This window comes from Drosophila elegans, unplaced genomic scaffold (assembly GCF_018152505.1).
Source record: "Drosophila elegans isolate 14027-0461.03 unplaced genomic scaffold, ASM1815250v1 contig_208, whole genome shotgun sequence".
Taxonomy (NCBI): domain Eukaryota; kingdom Metazoa; phylum Arthropoda; class Insecta; order Diptera; family Drosophilidae; genus Drosophila; species Drosophila elegans.
The window spans coordinates 4,101,825-4,120,749 of NW_024545578.1; the positions used below are offsets into that span (position 1 = coordinate 4,101,825).

Here is an 18,925-nt window from a genome sequence, read left to right on the forward strand (position 1 = left end):
TTTAAAACAATTAATAAATAAACAAAAGTTGTATTTGGTATGTGTCTGGTGACATAACGTTTAATTTTTAATTAAGGTCCTATTTTTAAAACTTAATAAATTTAAATATATTTTCTAAAATTAAAGTTACAGAGGGGTTTAAGAATGGTACTACTAGTTCAACCGTTAAAACAATTGCTTAAAAATATAAATAAAGCACAATTGATTATATTATTTTAAATAAGTTATTTAAATTTAATAAACTAATAATAATTAGTAGTATCTAAATTTACGATCCATTTTGATTATGTTATGGTATGTTTTTGCATTAGCCATATACCAAACAATTTATCAACTGCGGTCACACTGCAGATAAGGAATCAAAACAAAAGGCGAAAAAAATAGAATTTTTATTTTCATGCGAAATGGGCAAATGTTTTTGGTCTTAAATAAATAATTGCCCGTTGGTTTTGCAACAAAGTCAATATGAAGCTGTACAAGCTGAACACACACACGCGTGGATGCAATAAATCCTACGGTAAGCAAAGTGCTGGATTGTTGTTATTGCGCAAACATATTTCACGGCTGTTTCAACCATACTAACATTTTAAGATGCGGACCTGGTAATGAACTTGAAGGATCATCCCAACGCCAACGTGGGCGATGTGGTCGAGATCTATGCCCCCGACGAGGAGAACGGCACCCACCTGCTGCTCCAGATCACGGAGTTCAATGGGAGCTGCGGCCGGGATGTGATCAGCATCGAGTCGGGCATTGCCAATGCCTTCAAGATGCGTCAGTACTCCAATGTGGTGATGCGCATTGTTAACCCAGCGGATGTGGCCCTGGACTCCATAGAGATCACCTTCAAGGATCAGTACATGGGACGTTCGGAAATGTGGCGTCTCAAAACTTATTTGGTAGGGCAAATGGAATCTTTATAGCCACGATCATTTCTGAAATCTATATAATCCTCCCCCAGACGGACACCTGCGTGTATGTTAACAAGAAGATCGACTACAATGACATGCAAATTCGATGCCAGGTGTACGAGATGTGGTCGCAGGGCGAGCGAGTGGCCAGCGGCGTCATTACGGAGGACACCAAGATTGTCTTTCGGAGCAGCACCTCAATGGTTTATCTTTTCCTGCAAATGTCCTCGGAAATGTGGGACTTTGACATCCATGGAGATCTGTATTTCGAGAAGGCAGTGAATGGTTTTCTCACTGAGCTCTTCCAGAAGTGGAGGAAGTTAAGCTGCAACCATGAGGTCACCATAGTGCTCTTCTCCCGCACCTTCTATGCGGCCAAGTGCTTGGACGAGTTCCCCGAGCACATGCGCGACTGCCTGCAGCAGGACTACAAGGGTCGCTTCTACGAGGACTTCTACCGCGTTGCCATCCAAAATGAGCGCTGCGACGACTGGTGCACGGTGCTAGGACAGCTGCGAAAGCTATTCACCTCCTATCAGGTGGGTTAAGTCTTAATATTTGCTGTATAACCTATATCAACCTATTGTTTTTACGAAAAACAGGCCACAGTGCTGCGCTATCATGAAAGGGAGCACATGAAAATCCCCCCAGCCACCAATTCCTCGGCCACGCAGGGCAACTTCCTGGAGGTGCTGAACATCTCGCTGAACACCTTCGAAAAGCACTACCTGGACAGAACTTTCGATCGCACCGGGCAGCTCTCTGTGGTCATAACCCCGGGCGTGGGTGTATTCTCAGTGGATCGAGAGCTGACCAACATCACCAAGCAGCGCATCATCGACAATGGAGTGGGCAGCGATTTGGTCTGTGTGGGAGAACAGCCGCTGCATGCAGTGCCGCTACTTAAATTCCACAACAAGGACACCACTTTGACCTCCGCCGACGACTACTCCCTGCCCCACTGGATTAACTTGAGCTTCTACTCCACCAACAAGAAGATAGCATATTCAAGCTTTATACCGCGCATCAAGCTGCCACTTTTTGGCTCTCAGCTGACGTTGTACGATGGCGCAGGCGAGGGAGGCGACGGCGAGGAGAACGAGAGTCACTTCCTAAGCTGCAATCAGTCGGAATACAAACATAACTCGCTTTTCGACTACGATGCCTATGACGAGCAAATCTTCCAACCATTGCCCGCCCAGAGTACTTGGTAATGATTGTGTTGTTTAAAGGCTATTTATCATTCTATATATATATATAATTCCTTTTTCCAGCTCCCTGCAGCGCGTGGTGCGAGCCAAGAAAACATCAGTGCCCAGTCTGGAGACGTATGCCTATAGGAACAACGATTGGGAGAATCTCACACCCACACAGATTCCGGCTATGCGGCGCAAAATGTCCGATCCAGACATTCATCATGGCACTTCGGCAATGCTGGCTGCTTTGGTAAGTGCCTCAAACACTAATATGTTTTGGTTTTTCATTAGAAATCTCCAATTTTAGCAACCGGATACGACGAATCTCTCAGAGTCTCTGGCTTCGGAGAAGAACTCCCGTCGAACAATCGTTAGCATTGCTCCCATAGTGCGTCCAGGTCGCGCTCTCATCAATCCCTTTGATCCCTCGCAAGTCACCATCAAGTTGACTTCCAATCGCCGTCGCTGGACGCACATCTTTCCCAAGGGTCCAACCGGAGTGCTTATACAACAGCATCACTATCAAGCGGTGCCAGCGAAAACCACGCAAGCGTGTCAGCAGAGACCATTGCAGCAGATCCAGAACAACAGTCAGACAGGAAGCAATAACAATAACGAGCAGGAGGATTACGGGTGCGAGAATGGAGAGCAGTACGACCGAGTGTCCACCCATTCGCTGCTAAGCAAGTCCGCCTCCTCGCAGAGCTTTGTCATGGGTGAAGAGAAAATTGACTGTAAGTATGGGTACCATTTAAAGATATACATTTGTTGTTAAAATTATCAAATACCCGCAGTCTTCAAGAGGCGTCAGAACTCGCTGATGAATGCCCTGCCCGCCAATGTGCCCAATCTGACGGCCACCCAGGCCAAATCCTATCTCTGGGGAGCAACTGGGGAGCAGGAGTGGACGCCAGCAATTACCACAGGTATGTTTAAACAGTTTGGGAGGGTTAAAACTTTAGAGATCCTATCAGGAGGGCAGTAATTTGCGATGCCCTTTAAATGTAAAGTGCAGTAACAAATCCCAGTCAGTTTGGCTTGACTTCACCCGCGGAAATGTTTCACCAGTTCCCTGTGCTTGTGCTGCTCTTGTTGGGCCACCACCAAATCAGGGCCAGCAGGGAAAGCTTTGTGCGAGCCTCTGACCTGGCCCAGTTTCTGGACCGGATTGGCCGCCTTCACCGCCTGCCTGGTATTACCATAGTCAACAGCATGGGATCGATAAGTCCCAGCTATCTGGATGACCTGCATCGCGAATTGATGTGCAACAGCAGCAATCACTTTTATTTGATGCCACAGATGACGGCCACCGAAGAGGATTCATCGACTGTCCGTTTTAGTAGGCTGCAGAATGAGGACACACTGTACTTGGTGTTCGCCAGGGACTCCAGGGATGAGGTGATCCAGTTGCAGGCGCATAGAGCCCGCGGAAGACGCTACTCCAAGACCATATTCCTGCTCAGAAGGCATCAGTCCAATCGGGATGTAAAATATTTCTTTAGGCTTCTCTGGCAGCTGCAGTTCCGATCCGCTTTGGTGGTGGTTTCGGCACAAAAGTTCTACCAAATGGATCCGTATCCCACTATTAGCGTGATACGCATGCGGAGACTATCGGCCTATGATCCGTATCACCTGTTTCCGGCTCCCAGTCGGAGGAATTTTAGAGGCTATAGGATCCGCTTGCCCGTTCAGCAGGATGTACCGAATACCTTTTGGTACCAAAATCAAAGGACAAAAGCCTTGGAATTGGATGGCTTGGGTGGAGTCGTTATCAGCCAGTTAATGAAGCATATAAATGTGACCTTGGATGTGTTCAGTTTCGCGGTTAATGGTTCCATTTTAATGAATATGACGGCACTGATGGATCTAATTGTGCAGGGAAAGGCTGAACTCAGTCCGCACTTGCACGATACCTTGCGTCCAAACAATCTGGTGGACTACTCCTATCCGGCACAGATTTCTCCGCGCTGCTTCATGATCCCTTTGGACAATGAAATCTCTAGAAGTCTGTATGTATTCCTGCCTTTCAGTTTGAATCTATGGATTTGCTGGCTATTCACCATGCTCATTGTGCAGTTTGTCTTTGTGCGCCGCCTAATGCCGGATACCCATCTTTGGGCCATACTGGGAGTGCCAGGAGCTGGTGCAGCTAGATGTGAAAACAGGAAAGCTTGCAGAAGTATCTCTACTTTTCTGATCCTAGGAGGGATCTTCATAATGGTCCAATCGTATAGCACCAAGCTCACCTCTTTTCTGACCGTAACACTTACGAGAAGACCAACTGGGAGTTTAGATGAGCTGTTTCGGCTACCCCATCGCATTCTGGTCTTACCCTCCGATGTGGAGGCCATTGTAGCTTCCCTGGGACATGCTGATCAGTTTAGTTCAAAGTTTTGTCTTACTGATCCACAGACCTTCGACCGGAAGAGAATCTCAATGGATCCGGAGTACATCTACCCAATCAGTCATATTCGCTGGAGTTTTTTCGATTTGCAGCAGCGTTTCCTGCGCAAGAAGCGCTTCTTTTTCTCCAAAATCTGCCATGGTTCCTTTCCGTATCAATATCAGCTCACAGTGGACTCTCATCTCAAGGATGCACTTCATCGCTTCCAGCTACACGTTCAGCAGGCCGGCTTACAAGACCTTTGGCTGCAGACTAGCTTTCGAAGGGCACATCTGATGGGGTATTTGCAGGATTTCTCCACATTGGCCGATCTGGAGCAGAAGCTACGTCTTAGACCATTGGCCCTCAATCTTCTGGTGCCCGCCTTCAGTCTGTTTCTGTGCGGACTGGTGGGCAGCGGCATAGCCTTTCTGGTGGAGATCCGCCAGAGCTTCGGGTGCTTCGGACAAAAGCAGACACCGCCCACTAACCGCAACCCCCGGGATTAATGCATACGAAGTAGCTCATCCTAACCAGAAACCCTTTAGTCGAATTAGTACCGAATATTAAGTCTAATCTAATTTTACGTATGATTCACATTATATTCCCCACCTCCACCAACAACAACCACCCACCACAAACGCCATGAATGATACCCAATCGGACCCTAACCAACGAATCCAAATTTGCAACCCATCATATACGTATCCCATCGAAACCCATCCATCCCGGTCGTTTAGTCAAGCATCTGAGGCCGATCGTCGAGGGCGAGCATCATCATCTGGGCGGCCTGGAGGCACTAAGGGCTGTGGCCGTAGACCCGCCCCCCGATCCGGAGGCGGGCGGAGGCGGCGGCGGAAGAGGAAAGATCATCATAGGTTTGGACAAAAACAAATTCACCACTTTTGAACTCTGTACAAAGCATAAGCGATGCATCCGAAAGAAAACAAAAGCACACAAAAATACACAAAAACACACCTGCAACCATACACACAACACACGATTAGAAAAAACACTTGTTTATCATAGATCATATCGGATCTGTAGTTTGGCGTTATTGTAGTTATAGACTTTATAACATAGAGAGTAGTTGCTTTTGCTTAAAAATATATAATGTTTGCAGTAGGTATTTATCCAATAGCTTTGTAAACAGAACTACGAAGGAAATAATTTTATTTTGCTGGGTTCAGTAAAAATTCGTAGCTATAGAGTCTATAATAAGGAGAGCAGTTGTGATAGCACACAAAAAGAAGTCAATCCGGATCTTCAAACTAAAAATCGCAAACATCAACGTTGAGGATCCGGATTGGTAGCTTAACTTCTCATTTCTAAAAAGAAAGGTCACAAATATAAACCACTCCTTTGAGTTCCTATATAGTTTAAAATAATATACCAAATTTTCTATAAAGTTACCCTTGAAAAAAAAGTTTTTCTATTGAAAAATAATAAAAGTCATGAGTTTCTATAAAGAGAGTTGCACGATATGAATCAAATTGCACAATGAAAATACGTAACAAAATGTCATGTACTCCAGTGGCATCATATTTGCTTAAGGGTGAACCTTCATCCAAGTCTGTAGATTATCTTTGCTTTGCACTCTCACCTGCTTAACTCCCTGAAGCCTTTGCCCTGCACAAATTTCATCCACTATAATTACTATATAGCTTAATCCGTAGTTGGTAGAAAGCCACCCAACAAAACTGCACCACCACCCAGAAACCCAAAACAAAAAACCACGCACAGACACATCCATTGGGAAATGGTTTGGTTATCCTCAAGGAGATGGGAGCATGTTGAACTGACCAAGTAGAGAGCATGTTGCCGTTGTGTAGTTTATCGTAGCGTTAGCATGCTTGCCACGCCCACTTGCCCACTTGTCCACCTGTATTCCGTACCGCACGCCTACCACACGCTAACCCATCCGTTGGTGACAGCTCTCGTTCCCGGACTGGAGTTCTCCTCCTCCTCCCACCACTTTGGTTATGATTTCCGTAGTCTTTCTAGCTTGAGCGAATTTTGATTTAAACACACCTGTACCGGCGTTGGCTTTCTCTCTGCTCTGATCCCATTCCGCCCTTCACCTGTCACTGTTCCTAATCCCCCGGTGGATCCGTTTGCAGGCGTCGACTGGAAGTCGCTCACCATACCCGCCTGTCTGCCCATCACCACGGATTACTTTCCCGACAAGCGTTCATTGAACAACGATTATGTGATCTCGGATTACACGCTGCTGCCCGATGATGTGAATCATGATTATGCCCAGAGTAGAGCTGTTTACAGGAAACCCCTGTCCACGGAGGAGGTATGCAAGGAGATCGTTTCGCAGCGTTTGGCTCAGGGTTTCCAGTTAATCGTGGTCGATGAGAAACCCCCCACCGCGATCGGATGCTCCTCGGGATCTGCGGTGCAGCCGGTGAAGCCGCCCTGCGAGATCAATAAGGAATACCTGCTCTCCATTGGCCGCATCTTTCACAAGATCTCACTGACCGGTTCGGTGATCACAGTCACGGGTTATAGGCCCAGGTAAGTAAAGTTAGGAGGCTTATTTTTAATCCTGTATTGATATTTTCTGTTCTTAGACACCCGTACCCTCCAATAAACGTGGACTACCGGTACCGCTTTCATGCCCCACAGCACGAGACCTACGAAATCTCTGGCGTTAACTTTACCACCGAGAAGCTGGAGAACTTTAACTGGAACCACATGGATCTGTACATTTGTACGCGAGGAGATGTGGATTATCCACTGATGGAGGTATACCTTAATCACAAATATATACTGTGTAGGGAGTATTATAATTTAAGTCAAAAGTTTTCCATGCAGTGAAGGAGACATTTCAAAACCTACAAAGTATATTTATTCTTGATCAGCATGACCATTTTCGTTTGTTCGGAACGAGTCGGACCGAAAGAATATATCAAATAGCTCTTATACGAAAAAAAGAGATTCTGCTGTTTAAGAGATAATGCTGGTTAACTTTTTGAATATTTTCCACTTGGTCATTCAAGCCGAATATGCGATTCTAAACAATATCCAATTTCCACGCGAAAGTTATTTACTATTTTTGAATAAGGTTTTTTTTTATAATAATCGGACAATGACATAGTTGACATAGGAACGATCGCAAATTTTATCGGTATATTGGCATAGCTCCATTGTTTTTATATTTCTTAATATTTATATATCTCTTTTTAGAGCCTTAAGTACTGGCGCTATCGCATGTACCTGCTGCCCAGGGAGAACATTGTGAGCAAGATCGCCAGCTGTCAGCGTTGCGACATATTCCCCGATGTGACGGCGGACAATACCCGGGAACAGGTGGAGGACTTCGTCCGGCTGATCGAGGCGGTCAGCAAGCTGAAGCGCCAGTTTGCTCGTAGGGCGAGAGTAAGACAAAATCGATTCCTTGGCTTGGCTTTTGTGCATTCGTGATCCGTTGCGTTAATTCTGTAATTGCGTTCTGACTCCTAATTGACTAATTGTTCTGCCAGCGATGTCCACTGATCAATTAAGAATTGATTGGTTACACAAGCTTTCTAGAGTTCCGTAAATAGTTTATTTGTTGAGATTTTTGAAAATGATTTAACAAGTGAACATATAATACAGGGGATTTATTCAAATCAAGATGATATAGTTATATAGTTTTTAAAACTTTGAAAATCCTTTTTTGGCAGATTTCGATCAGTTCTAAAATTCTATTTAACTTTTTTTTTAAATAAAACGTTTTTGGTTGGAAAAGTTTAAAAATAAGATAAATAAAGAATAGTAACAATAATAATGAAATGTCTAATAAAATAATTTTTAAAATTATAAAAATCAATTTGTTAAATTCTAATATGCCTAATTCTTTTAAAAACAAAAGTTTTTAAAAATATTTAAAGCACTTAACAAATTATAAAGAAAAGGATTTTATTTAAAAAAAAGTTTTTTTTAAATGTAAGACACAGTTTTTATGAACCTTAATTTTGTTATGAACATTTTTTTAAATGTGTTTACAATTGAAGTTTAATGAGTTTAGTTTTTTTAAAACATTGAAGAGGAATTTAGGAACTGCAAACGTAAAACTAGAACTGTTGAAAATATTAACCTTGCATCACAAAGCCCGCTTTTAGAGCCCGTTGCCTTTCCCCTGATGTATCGAGTATCTCGCCTCACTTTTGCAGGACAGCCCCATCGCCCACAGCTTAACCAAGCGACGACACAGTACCAGCATTATATCCAGGCCTCAGCCTAACCAGGTTATCTACTCAACTTATTTCAAAATTAAAATGTTAAAGACATCATTTTTTTTCCATCTTAATTGCGCACTTTTGCTCTTGATAACTTTCTTTTGCGCACGTTTGAGTTTAATAGTTTCGATTGATTCGAAAGTATTGCAGACAAATCGGTTTTATCTAATAATTTTGTATCTTTTTTTTGAATGCCCCAATTCGCTTCGAATCCGAACCTGAATACTCAACTCCTCAGGGACTCACGAATTCTCCGTTCCGGGAGAGAGTCGGCAGTAATCGACTGCCGGAAAAGCGACCAAGGTTTTTATATCGCCTCCAAAAAATAGATCTAAGGCCCCTTATGTCTCTCTTGTACACATACAAACAAACATACACACACAAAACGCACATATAAACACTGTACTTGCATTTACATAAACCAGGAACCGTAATGAATTTTTAGTTTATTTCATGTATTTATTTAGGAATATTAGTGACTAGTTCATTTTTGTTAAAATGTCTTTTGATTTTAATTTAAAGTAAAGCTAAAATTCAAGAGTTTGTAAAAAAACATAGTAAACTTAGTACAGCCATTTACATTTTTAAGCAAAATTTCATTTCTATCTCGATGAAAAATTTGTTTAGTTATGAGTTCGATCACTATCTTAGTGCTAACCTCACATTTCCCAAATATAATTTCTGTGTTGCATAGTTTCATATCGAATACTCAATATTTTAGTGAACTTATTTTTATAACTATTTCAACATTCATACATATATAAATATAATTTGAAATAAGGTAATATAATTTTTTTTTATTTTTTTTATATATTTTTTTTTACTTTTATTCTAGTTGTTGATATGTTTCAAGATTCACAGTATGAATTTCAGACCTTAAAAAATGTCGAATTAATTTTATATGCCTTATTATTTTATACATTTTATAAAACATATTTTTATATAGAACTGTTTACTTACGGTCCCTGGTATAAACTGCACGATTCGTTGGGGATTTGGTTGGCTGCTGTTCCCAGGTGGTTTGCTCAATGGATTCCAAGGATCCTGGGCACATAGGCTAATTGTATATATTGTTGCTGGCTTGTTGTTTGGTTATCCCTTTTTGTATTGTATTCGTAGTCCTTACTGTTGTTTTTTGTGCATCCTGTTTATCAGATTTTGTTGGTTGGTTGTTTCATTTCTATTTGGTTTCGTTACGTATTTTTTATATAATTTAATTTGGTATCTGGCTTTCAGCAGCATGACACACCTAGAATCACTGAAAAGCATCATAACCAATTAAACTCACCGCAGCAAAGGTTTGTGCCACCCAGAGGGCCAGGATGCCACAACGTCCTGGCTCCGTTTATCTATCATGACTCGACTAAACCCCTCACTGTCCACATACCCGAAATCCCTAACAAAAACACACGCAATTGGCCTGCTGAACCCTGTATCCCCAATCCAGATACACACACACACCAGACCCACATGGCAAAGGACCCGGATAAGAGGAGTTACCTTAAAGATCTATCTAATCTATTAATTTCTGCTCCTCTGCATGGCAGCATTAATGTGCGTCCCAAGCTGGAAAATGGTCGGATTCCGCGTATATTTCCCGCCACCGATGCTGCGGCAACTGCAGGACTCGCCGCCAGAGATGACCAGGATGATGGGTGGGTCCTAAGCTTAAGGGATAAACCCATTTGTAACTTAAAAAATTTACAAAATATATATTAATGTAATAAAACGTACTGAAAACATCCGGCTCGAGGGACCAAATGTTTTTGCGGATCCTTGCCTAGCTAAAGTTCTCCCAGATATTTTGACATTTTTGCTTTGCAGATATAAGTTTTTAGTTTAGATTTTTTTGTAGCTGAAACCTTAAGATCAGTTTCATAGTCGTGTTTCCCATTATCTTTTATTCCAGGTTCCCCGTTGACATCAAGTTCAGTCCGAATGCCACGCTGGTCGAGATCTTTGAGGCCATGAAGCATCCAGTAACCGGAGTGGGCTACTTTTCCCAGACCCAGTCGCTGCCCTCCTGCACATTTGTGTCGTATGATGCACTGATGTGGTTGAAAACCCGTCTCAACAATGGACGACATCCTCTTGAACTTTTGGAGGCCATGCGAAAGTGCGTTCGTTGTGTTTTATAGAAAACTTAAAGTACTAATTTCAAATTCTTTTAGAGAGCGCATGATCTGCCATGCTTCGGGTGATTGGAAAAAGCCAGTGGTGCCTGGCTTTGTTTTCTATTATGTGGTGCAGCAGGATAAGAATGCCAAAGGTGGTTTGATTTACCTAATTCTCTATATGAATATGACCTTTTAACCTATTTCTTATACAGATTACGCCCCGCCTTTGGGTGATTACAGTGCCTTTGTTAACGAATGGCTAGAGATTGAGTTCCAGGGATGCAGTTTCCTATGGTATGATGAGCCTCTAACCACACCAGTGCCCAATTTCTTGAGGGACTCACCCGCTCCCCAATCCTGGACAGAAACCTGCAGCAATAGTTCGTATTACTTATAACCTTAAATAATTTTTTATATATTTTAAATTCCAAATTTAAGAGCGCGTCTATCGCCAGTCGCATTTGGAGATAGATGTAAACCAGAAGAGCGATCGCATGGAGTGGGGTCATGTCAAGCATCATACAGTGCTGCAGCCCGGATTCGCCTTTGAGATTGTGGTCGAGTGGGTTACCTCATCGGGTCCCATAGTTGCTGATTTGGTCAGTAAAAGCATCACCAAAGTAAAATCTGTTTGCCTTAATTGTATAATTTGAAATACGTGCAGATTGGTGGCTGGATGCGCAAGGCGAATCAGTTTAATTTCTTGGTCTCAGTGCCAGCAGATCCCATGGCAGAGCCCTTCACCAAGAAATCCGATCCTCTGAGAGGACCCATTTTCATTCCGCTCTGCACAACATTCCTGCCCAATGGAGCTGCTCTTTTCGAGGGTATATTAATTTAAATATTTTTAAATTGTGCCTATTTATTAATTTTTAACAACGTTTGCAGAGTTCCCCGAGGAAAGCAGATCGGATCGTATGTTGTTCTTGCAGGAGGCCATTTTGGCCAAGTTTGGATTTTTGCCCTGTGTTTTGGAAAAGAAATATAGCGTGGGAAAGGATGTGAGTGAATATAATACTCCTCTTAAAATAGTCTTATTATAAAATCTTTATTCTTATAGCTGCCCAAGGAATACCAGTATGTTCACTGCACGGGCAATATGTTTGCCTTGATACGGTAAGCTTTTGAAATCCAAATACTCATTGATACCTACTAATTGCTCGTATTTTTCAGCTGCGCTACAAACAACTACCAGGTGGAATCTCCCATTCTGCAGGAGGCCAATGTCACTCGATGCGTCTACGGCCACACGAACAACACAAATGTGCCCAAGAAGGTAGGTTTTCTGTGGGCCTGGAATCATATGATTCCCAATAAGAAGTGGAAGGCGCAGACCATCAACAATTCCGCGGACGGGGAGCTCTTCCAGTTAAAAATGCTTAAAGATTTCCGCGAGTTCTGTTCGAACAGCGATCAGCGTCTGTCCACTTTTTGGTCGCAGTCCCAGGAACTGAAGCGAAAGGCCCAGAAGTTTGAGTTTAACAACAACAACACCGATGAGGTTAAGCCCAAATAGAGTTTAATGGACGAAGATATAAGTGCATCGCGTTTTAAATTGTACATTCTGTTTTTTGGATATAATTATTTTTTATTTTTGAATAATTTAATTTTTCAATTTCAAACCAGTTTTAACCCTCAATAATTGAAACTTTCTTTTTTCTCTTACTAGAAATTGCATTTATTTATCGTAATAAACTCAACACGTATATAACTTCCAGGGGATAGAAAAGTAGAATGGAGATACACATTCGATAAGCTTAGGGGTCTTAAATGCTGCTAGGGGTCTGCGTTCGAATCCGCCCTTCTTTGTTTAGGGCGTGTAGTCAATCGTAATATATATACTCCTGTTTGGAGCACAGTGGCTTTAGGTGGATCCTTGACTAAAGCTAACCTATTTGGCTCTCATCATCTGGGGGTTCGCTTGCATTTACTTCATTACATTTTGTGACGGCTTTGGTCGTGTGGTGTTCTATGGATAGAGATATTAGTTGTAGTTGCGGGTTACTGGTACTGTTGATGGTGCTGCGGCGTTGCTGTTGCTGTGCTAGCACTGCTGGTGATTGTTGTTAAATGCTTTGGTATGCTGGCCAGCATGGTTACGTTTATTCATCGTCCCTCAGGAAGAGGGCCAGCTGCGCGCGATCCCGCTGCAGCCAGGCGGCATTTAGGCGGATCGTCTCCACCGCCTGGGATACAGTGCGCTCGCAACCGGGTATTTGGTTGACCTGGAAGAACTCCTCCACCTCCTTGGCCTTCTCCTCGGATGCAAAGTTCTCGATGAGATACTTGATCAGTCGGGAGAGAAGGAAGCCACCCTGAAATAGAAAATGTTATATTAAATGCCGTAACTATTGATTGTTGAATTTATAGTACCTGGTAGCGTTCCAAAAGCTGTTTGTTGTTCTCCTTAAAGAATTCCCAGGCCATATCACGACCCTTAGGATTGATTGCCACGGCGACAATTACAAAGACAGCATCCTGAGCCCTCACTTCACCCTGGAGAAAAGAAAAATCAATAAATATCCATGCCCAAGCCGAAATTTAAAGAAATACTCACAGACATGGCAAAGTCAATGACGCGTCGCAACAGCTTAACATCCCCGCAGCAGCCCAGTGCTCGAGAGATTCGATCCTGCTCCTCGTGCAGATCGGTGGCCCTGTATAGGTTAAGCATCTCCTCGAAGATCTGCTCGTCGCCATCCTGCAGGACAGCTTTGTAGCAAGTGGTGCGCAGATCCGCTGGCAGCGGATTCGTGCCGCTCACATGGCTGCGGAAGCGATTTTTCGCCTCCCCAATGATTTCGTTACTGCGGAAGGATACGAGGCGTGTGAGCACCAGACTTCTGAGCAAGGTGTCCAGGTGATTCTCGCCATCGCGTGGCTCCCAGCCCAGGCGATAGGCCACCGGCTCGTACAGATTGCGACCAAAGCGATGGAAGTCATCCATGAGATCCGTGTGCGAGATAAGAATGTGCAGATTGGTAAGCGAATTGGTGATCGCAGTCCACACCGTGTAGTTCGTCTCGTTCCTGTACGAATCCACCAGTTCCAGGACCTCGGCAGTGTTGGCATGACCCGCCTGCACCATGGCGAACATGTCATCTATTAATCCCAGACGATCGAGAGGCGGCAACTCCATCTTCTCCACAGCGGGCATTAGCTGTTCGAGCATTTTATTTGAGTAGCGGGTGCGGTAATAGCCCACTGTTCCCGGGTTTATCTTGATCCAATCGCCTTCATCTACATTCTCGAGGGTCACCTCCATCGAGGGCTTGTCCAGCAGGAAGGTCTTCGCGATGCCAGTGGGATTCTTCGAGGTAGACACCGAAATGGGCACCACCCACAGGCAGTTCTCGTCCGCCGGCGATCCATCAGCAGTGAATTTGCACTGCTTCAGGCGCAGCAGACGCTGGTTTTTGGACGTCTGCTCAGATTCCACACTGACGACCGGAAAGCCTTTGTGCTGCGTCCACGAGGTCATCACTTCCCCCACATTCTTAGAGCTGGCTTCCTGCAGGGCAGCCCACAAATCCTCGGTACAGGTGTTCCCGTACTGATGACGAGTGAGGTAGAGATTCATTCCCTTCCTGAAGTCATCCTCGCCAATGTAGTCGTGGAGCATGCGAATCACCGAGGCACCCTTGTTGTAGCTAATCTCGTCGAAGATCTCGTCGATTTCGGACGGGTGACCCACGGGCACCTCGATGGGATGCGAATTTTTGAGGGAGTCCAGCTCCAAAGCTCGCGTGTACATGTCCGTGACGAACTGCGTCCAGATGTCGTACTCGGGGAACAGGTGGTGCACGCACAGGAACTCCACAAACGAGGCGTAGCCCTCGTTCAACCAAAGGTGGGTCCACCATTCCATGGTCACCAGGTTGCCTGCAGGTTAAAATTTCAGTTAAAAATTAGATTTTTAACATATTTGTTAGTGTAAAAGTAAAGTCTTCACCATCTTTTGGGAATCAAGGGAATCTGACATGTTTTATTTTAATGCATATCAATTAAAACCATTATTCTTTATTGCTGAAATACTAAGAGTTCTAATAGAATCTGTTAGAGAAAGCAAATCATCATCTTTGGCCAGCTAAGCAAACATTTTCTTTATTTTCCAGCACTTACATCATTTGTATAAGTGCATATAAAATAAAACCATCATTATTCCTTGAAAACATTATTCACTACTTTTGAAACACTTAAAGATCACGTTCTTGTTCAAATAATCCAAATAATGCCCAGAATTTGTTCATTTTCGGCATCAAACTCAAGACATTGACACTAAAACCTAAAAGAAGCATCAATATCCAAGTAATCTGCAAACCAAATTGAGTTTCAGGTGCTTCTGCGTCAGACAAGCTGAGCTGAATACATCAGTGAATCAGAAATCCCTTAAAAGATTTTATAAAGATCAAAGACTGGTGTAGAATTTTTAACAAGTATCATTGAAAATACATCAAAAAGTGAAGATAAGTGCGGGATAAATCAAGGATAGCAAGTGTTATGGTAAATAGTTTTACTCACCGAACCACTGGTGGGCAATCTCGTGACCCACTGTCAGGGCAATCGATTGTTTGCGCATTAGCGAAGTGTTTTTGGGATCGACCAGAACGAAAGTCTCGCGGTAAGTGACCAGACCCCAGTTCTCCATGGCGCCGGCGGAGAAATCCGAGATGGCAATCAGATCCATTTTGGGCAGCGGATAGGCGATGTTGAAGTAGTCCTTGTAGTAGGGCAGCACTTTGGTGGCCACCTCCAGGGCAAATGTGCCCTGTTCGCGTTTGCCGACGGGTGTGAAAACGCGGACGAGCACACCATCATCGGACTTGCCCTCCACATAATCGTATTCGCCCACCACGACGGCCACCAGGTAGGTGGACATGATGGGCGTACGATCGAAGCGCACGCGTCGCAGATCGTCTGGCAGGGAGTCTTCCTTGACGACCGGCATATTGGACAGGGCCACGCGATCCTTGGGCACCACCAGGGTGATGTCGAAGGTGGCCTTGATGGCCGGCTCGTCCCAGCAGGGGAAGCAGCGCCTTGCATCGGTGGCCTCGAATTGGGTCACTCCCGCATAGCGCTCTTCGCCATTGGGTCCGAAGTACTTGCTCCTGTAGAAGCCCTTCATCTTGTCGTTTAGCTCGCCGGTGAAGGACATGTGCAGGACGCCTTGAGTCTCCGCCGGTATCTCCTGGTCAAACTCCAGCGTGGCCGTCTCATTCTCTGCGGAGTACACGATCTTCTCCGGTTTCAGCTTGCTGCACTCATAGTGAAGCTCCACCGCATCAATTACAATGTCCAGGGCATTCAGGGTTATTTGGGTAGTGGGCTCCTTGACCTGCAAGATAATCGAATCGGTCAATGTCAGTAACCGTTAGGTGAGCAACCCAAAACCAGTTAGAAGAAACAGTTAGCAATGTCCGAGAAGAATGGTCAGAATCCACAAAACAGTTACTTCAAGGTCATAGAAATGCGGCTTTCTTGGCTTTGTTGTGGGTTTCCGGCTTAAGCCAGGCAATCAAAGCAATCGAAAACGAGTTTTTGGCGAAATTTATACACTGCCCAACAGAAGATCCCACCGATTGCTTGCTTAATTTATGAACTAAACAAATGGTAATGTAATTCTTTCACCCGTCTTATCAGATTAATCAAGTCTTTGCTAAACGTCAGCTTAAAAAGCATTTAAAATTTGCATAAACTTGCAGTTTAAACAACTTTTTTGCTATTCGCTATGAATAAACACGTTAAGGCTTTTATAAAATAAATTATTCAAGTTTTTATTGATATGAAAAATATTTTTAAAACTTAATTAAGGAAAAAATGTATCATATTTTAAATATGTTAATACTTTGATGGTATGATAGGTTTGAAAAAAATTAAGTTCTCTTTTAAAACCAAGTTAATACAAAAAATATTTTAATAAATGAGTTGCATTTTATTTGCTTGTTGGTTTGCAAAGATTTAATGTGAATTATATCTATAGGGTATCCAAAGTGCGATTAAAGCGCACTTTATCATTTCCGCCGTTGACGCAAACAAAACGTAAACAAAATCCACCGTTATGAGCGGCGTAAGCAAAAAAGAGATTGTCTCGCATAAATTTTACGCGGTACTTTCGAGTGCTAGAGGCCAAATCGCCAGTCATTCCTTCTGCCGACAAAGAAATCGCACTTCCTAGTGGGTGTACTTATATCTATATCTGTTCATCAGTCCGAGTGTTTGCTTGCATGCAAATTGCAGCATAAAGAGAAATGTTAACAAGGAGAATGTCCAATCTTAAATATTTTTGCACACGTCAGAGGAAAAAGTTCACACAATGGATGGGGCGAAGAAAACAACAACAATGCGGGGAAAGTGAAAGTGGCTGGAGACGAGAGAAATGGAAAGAGATGGAGGCATACAGTCCCAACTCCATAGCTCAAACTATCTTATTTATTGAATGCTATTTTAGAAAAACTAAAACTCATCCCTGAGTTGTATTTATTAAATACAGAACATTTTAAGATCTGGCCTAAAAACTAAAAGTATTTTGTTCTTTTTTAAGAAACCCTTATTTATGCATAAATTATTTCTATGTCATATTATTTCAAACATGAAACCCTTATTCATGCACGAATTCTTTCTTTATCATATTATTCCCTCTCTTAATCGTTAGTGTCTACTGTTTAATAAAAGTACATTGTAGTGTTGCTGCACTGTACTCACATTGACTTGCACGATGGTCTTTCCCTTAAAGGTGAACTCCTGGAGATTCGGTTGCAGCAGGAGTTCATAATGCTTCGGCACCACATTGGTGGGCAGCCTCTCGAACTTCGCCTTCTGGGCCATCTTGCGCTCCTGCTCCAGTTGTTCCTGCTCCTTGCTCAGTGGCTGCGATTGCTGTTGGTGTGCCCGCCGCGTCTGCTGGTAGTTGCACCCGGGATGGTGGATATCCTGACCGGAAACTACGTCCGCCGAAGTGTGGGCTAGGATGGCACGATACTGGCTGCACAAATCGCCCAGCAATGGGGCGTCACTACTTTTTAGAGGTGCTCCAAGCGACACACAAGAGTAATCCCTGTAGAATTGCTTCTGCACCTTTACGAACTGCTTCGATGAGATAAGCGCGTTGAGGTGTCCACTTTCTGCTCGGAAATGGGTGTTAATTGTGGTCTTATCTGCTGCTCTCTTAGGGGGCAACTGAACCAGTGGGTTAACAACTGGGGTCCGAAGATAATGGTTAGCAACGATATTGCAGTCGTGCTTGGAGGAGGAGGAGCTCTTGTTATCGCCAGGCGTTTTTAGTAGCAACAAAGGTTTCTGGGTGGTGGTGGCGGGTAAATAGCAACTCTGGATATATCTGCCAGCTGGAAGAGGGAAAACGGTGTTAGCACTGGGATATATAGCATTTAGCATAGCAAAAACCCAAGCGTGAATTGCACTGATAAGCGTTGTTATTTGATTAGCTATCGTTTTTTTTTTTTTAGGGGGCGGGGTTACGAGGAGCAAAGCAAACCAAACCTTCGCACAAATGCTGCTCGAAATCGGAATTTGCCTTGGCTAAGTCCAACTGGAGTTTGCCGAGTTCTGCAATTACAATATTTTGCAACTGTTATTTACCAAGTCCGATTTAGTTTGGCGGAGGAAAAAGTCACAATATGCGGCGGCAAACAACACGCTTCGAGTGGCCCACTTGCAAGAACGAGTGGAACTGGGCCGCCGTACCGCCGATCAGCTGTTCGTCCGCCTACGCAACTCCCAGAATGCCAACTGCTAACTAAAACCATTGTATAATCACCGTTTTTTAACTTCCAAGCCTGTTTGGCCGTGCGTATACCACCTTTCAGTGCATTTTTGTACATGACTTTGGCCCGAAAAACTAAAAAATTAATAACAACACAAACGCAGCGCAACTCTACGGCAAATTTTGTGTGTTAAGAGTCGGTCACTTACCTACACTGTTCTTGTTATCAGCCGTTATTTTTGGTTCGGCATAACATTTTAAATTGCAATTTCTACGACCACAATCATATTCGGTATAGTTTTTGTTTGATTTGAGTTATGTTTAATATTATATATAACCAACAAATATTTGTTTGAGTTTTAGAGC

The 18,925-nt window shown here is 43.5% G+C and overlaps 3 protein-coding genes across 11 annotated transcripts; 2 read left to right on the forward strand and 1 right to left on the reverse strand.

The window, feature by feature from the left end:
• Nucleotides 1-343: 343 nt before the first annotated feature.
• LOC108145880 (GATOR complex protein Iml1) lies at nucleotides 344-12,547 on the forward strand. 6 transcript variants are annotated; one of them, XM_017271521.2, is made up of 22 exons: nucleotides 344-517; nucleotides 592-899; nucleotides 962-1,450; nucleotides 1,514-2,121; nucleotides 2,186-2,357; nucleotides 2,415-2,841; nucleotides 2,902-3,033; nucleotides 5,231-5,368; nucleotides 6,611-7,013; nucleotides 7,070-7,244; nucleotides 7,686-7,877; nucleotides 8,654-8,728; nucleotides 8,958-9,022; nucleotides 10,267-10,374; nucleotides 10,629-10,835; nucleotides 10,891-10,988; nucleotides 11,049-11,216; nucleotides 11,275-11,435; nucleotides 11,501-11,663; nucleotides 11,725-11,837; nucleotides 11,897-11,952; nucleotides 12,010-12,547. In XM_017271521.2, exons 1-22 carry the CDS (start codon nucleotides 466-468, stop codon nucleotides 12,350-12,352), a joined length of 4,653 nt encoding a protein of 1,550 aa, XP_017127010.1. In that variant the 5' UTR covers nucleotides 344-465; the 3' UTR covers nucleotides 12,353-12,547. The 6 variants fall into 6 exon arrangements, with proteins under 6 accessions (XP_017127010.1, XP_017127011.1, XP_017127012.1 ...); XM_017271522.2 differs by lacking the exons at nucleotides 8,654-8,728; nucleotides 8,958-9,022 and adding an exon at nucleotides 9,956-10,017; XM_017271523.2 differs by lacking the exons at nucleotides 8,654-8,728; nucleotides 8,958-9,022 and adding an exon at nucleotides 9,959-10,017.
• Nucleotides 3,040-5,143, forward strand: LOC108145883. 2 transcript variants are annotated; one of them, XM_017271530.2, is made up of 2 exons: nucleotides 3,040-4,116; nucleotides 4,184-4,303. In XM_017271530.2, exons 1-2 carry the CDS (start codon nucleotides 3,164-3,166, stop codon nucleotides 4,203-4,205), a joined length of 975 nt encoding a protein of 324 aa, XP_017127019.1. In that variant the 5' UTR covers nucleotides 3,040-3,163; the 3' UTR covers nucleotides 4,206-4,303. The 2 variants fall into 2 exon arrangements, with proteins under 2 accessions (XP_017127019.1, XP_017127018.1); XM_017271529.1 differs by having other exon boundaries at nucleotides 3,040-5,143.
• LOC108145881 (puromycin-sensitive aminopeptidase) lies at nucleotides 12,490-18,716 on the reverse strand. 3 transcript variants are annotated; one of them, XM_041708428.1, is made up of 7 exons: nucleotides 18,614-18,692; nucleotides 18,337-18,402; nucleotides 17,542-17,960; nucleotides 15,358-16,174; nucleotides 13,394-14,718; nucleotides 13,210-13,332; nucleotides 12,490-13,151 (listed from the first exon to the last, which is right to left on the reverse strand). In XM_041708428.1, the coding sequence occupies exons 1-7, from the start codon at nucleotides 18,675-18,677 to the stop codon at nucleotides 12,939-12,941; spliced, it is 3,027 nt and encodes a 1,008-aa protein (XP_041564362.1). In that variant the 5' UTR covers nucleotides 18,678-18,692; the 3' UTR covers nucleotides 12,490-12,938. The 3 variants fall into 3 exon arrangements, with proteins under 3 accessions (XP_041564362.1, XP_041564361.1, XP_017127016.1); XM_041708427.1 differs by having other exon boundaries at nucleotides 17,542-18,182; XM_017271527.2 differs by lacking the exon at nucleotides 18,337-18,402 and having other exon boundaries at nucleotides 17,542-18,182; nucleotides 18,614-18,716.
• Between the last annotated feature and the right edge of the window lie 209 nt (nucleotides 18,717-18,925).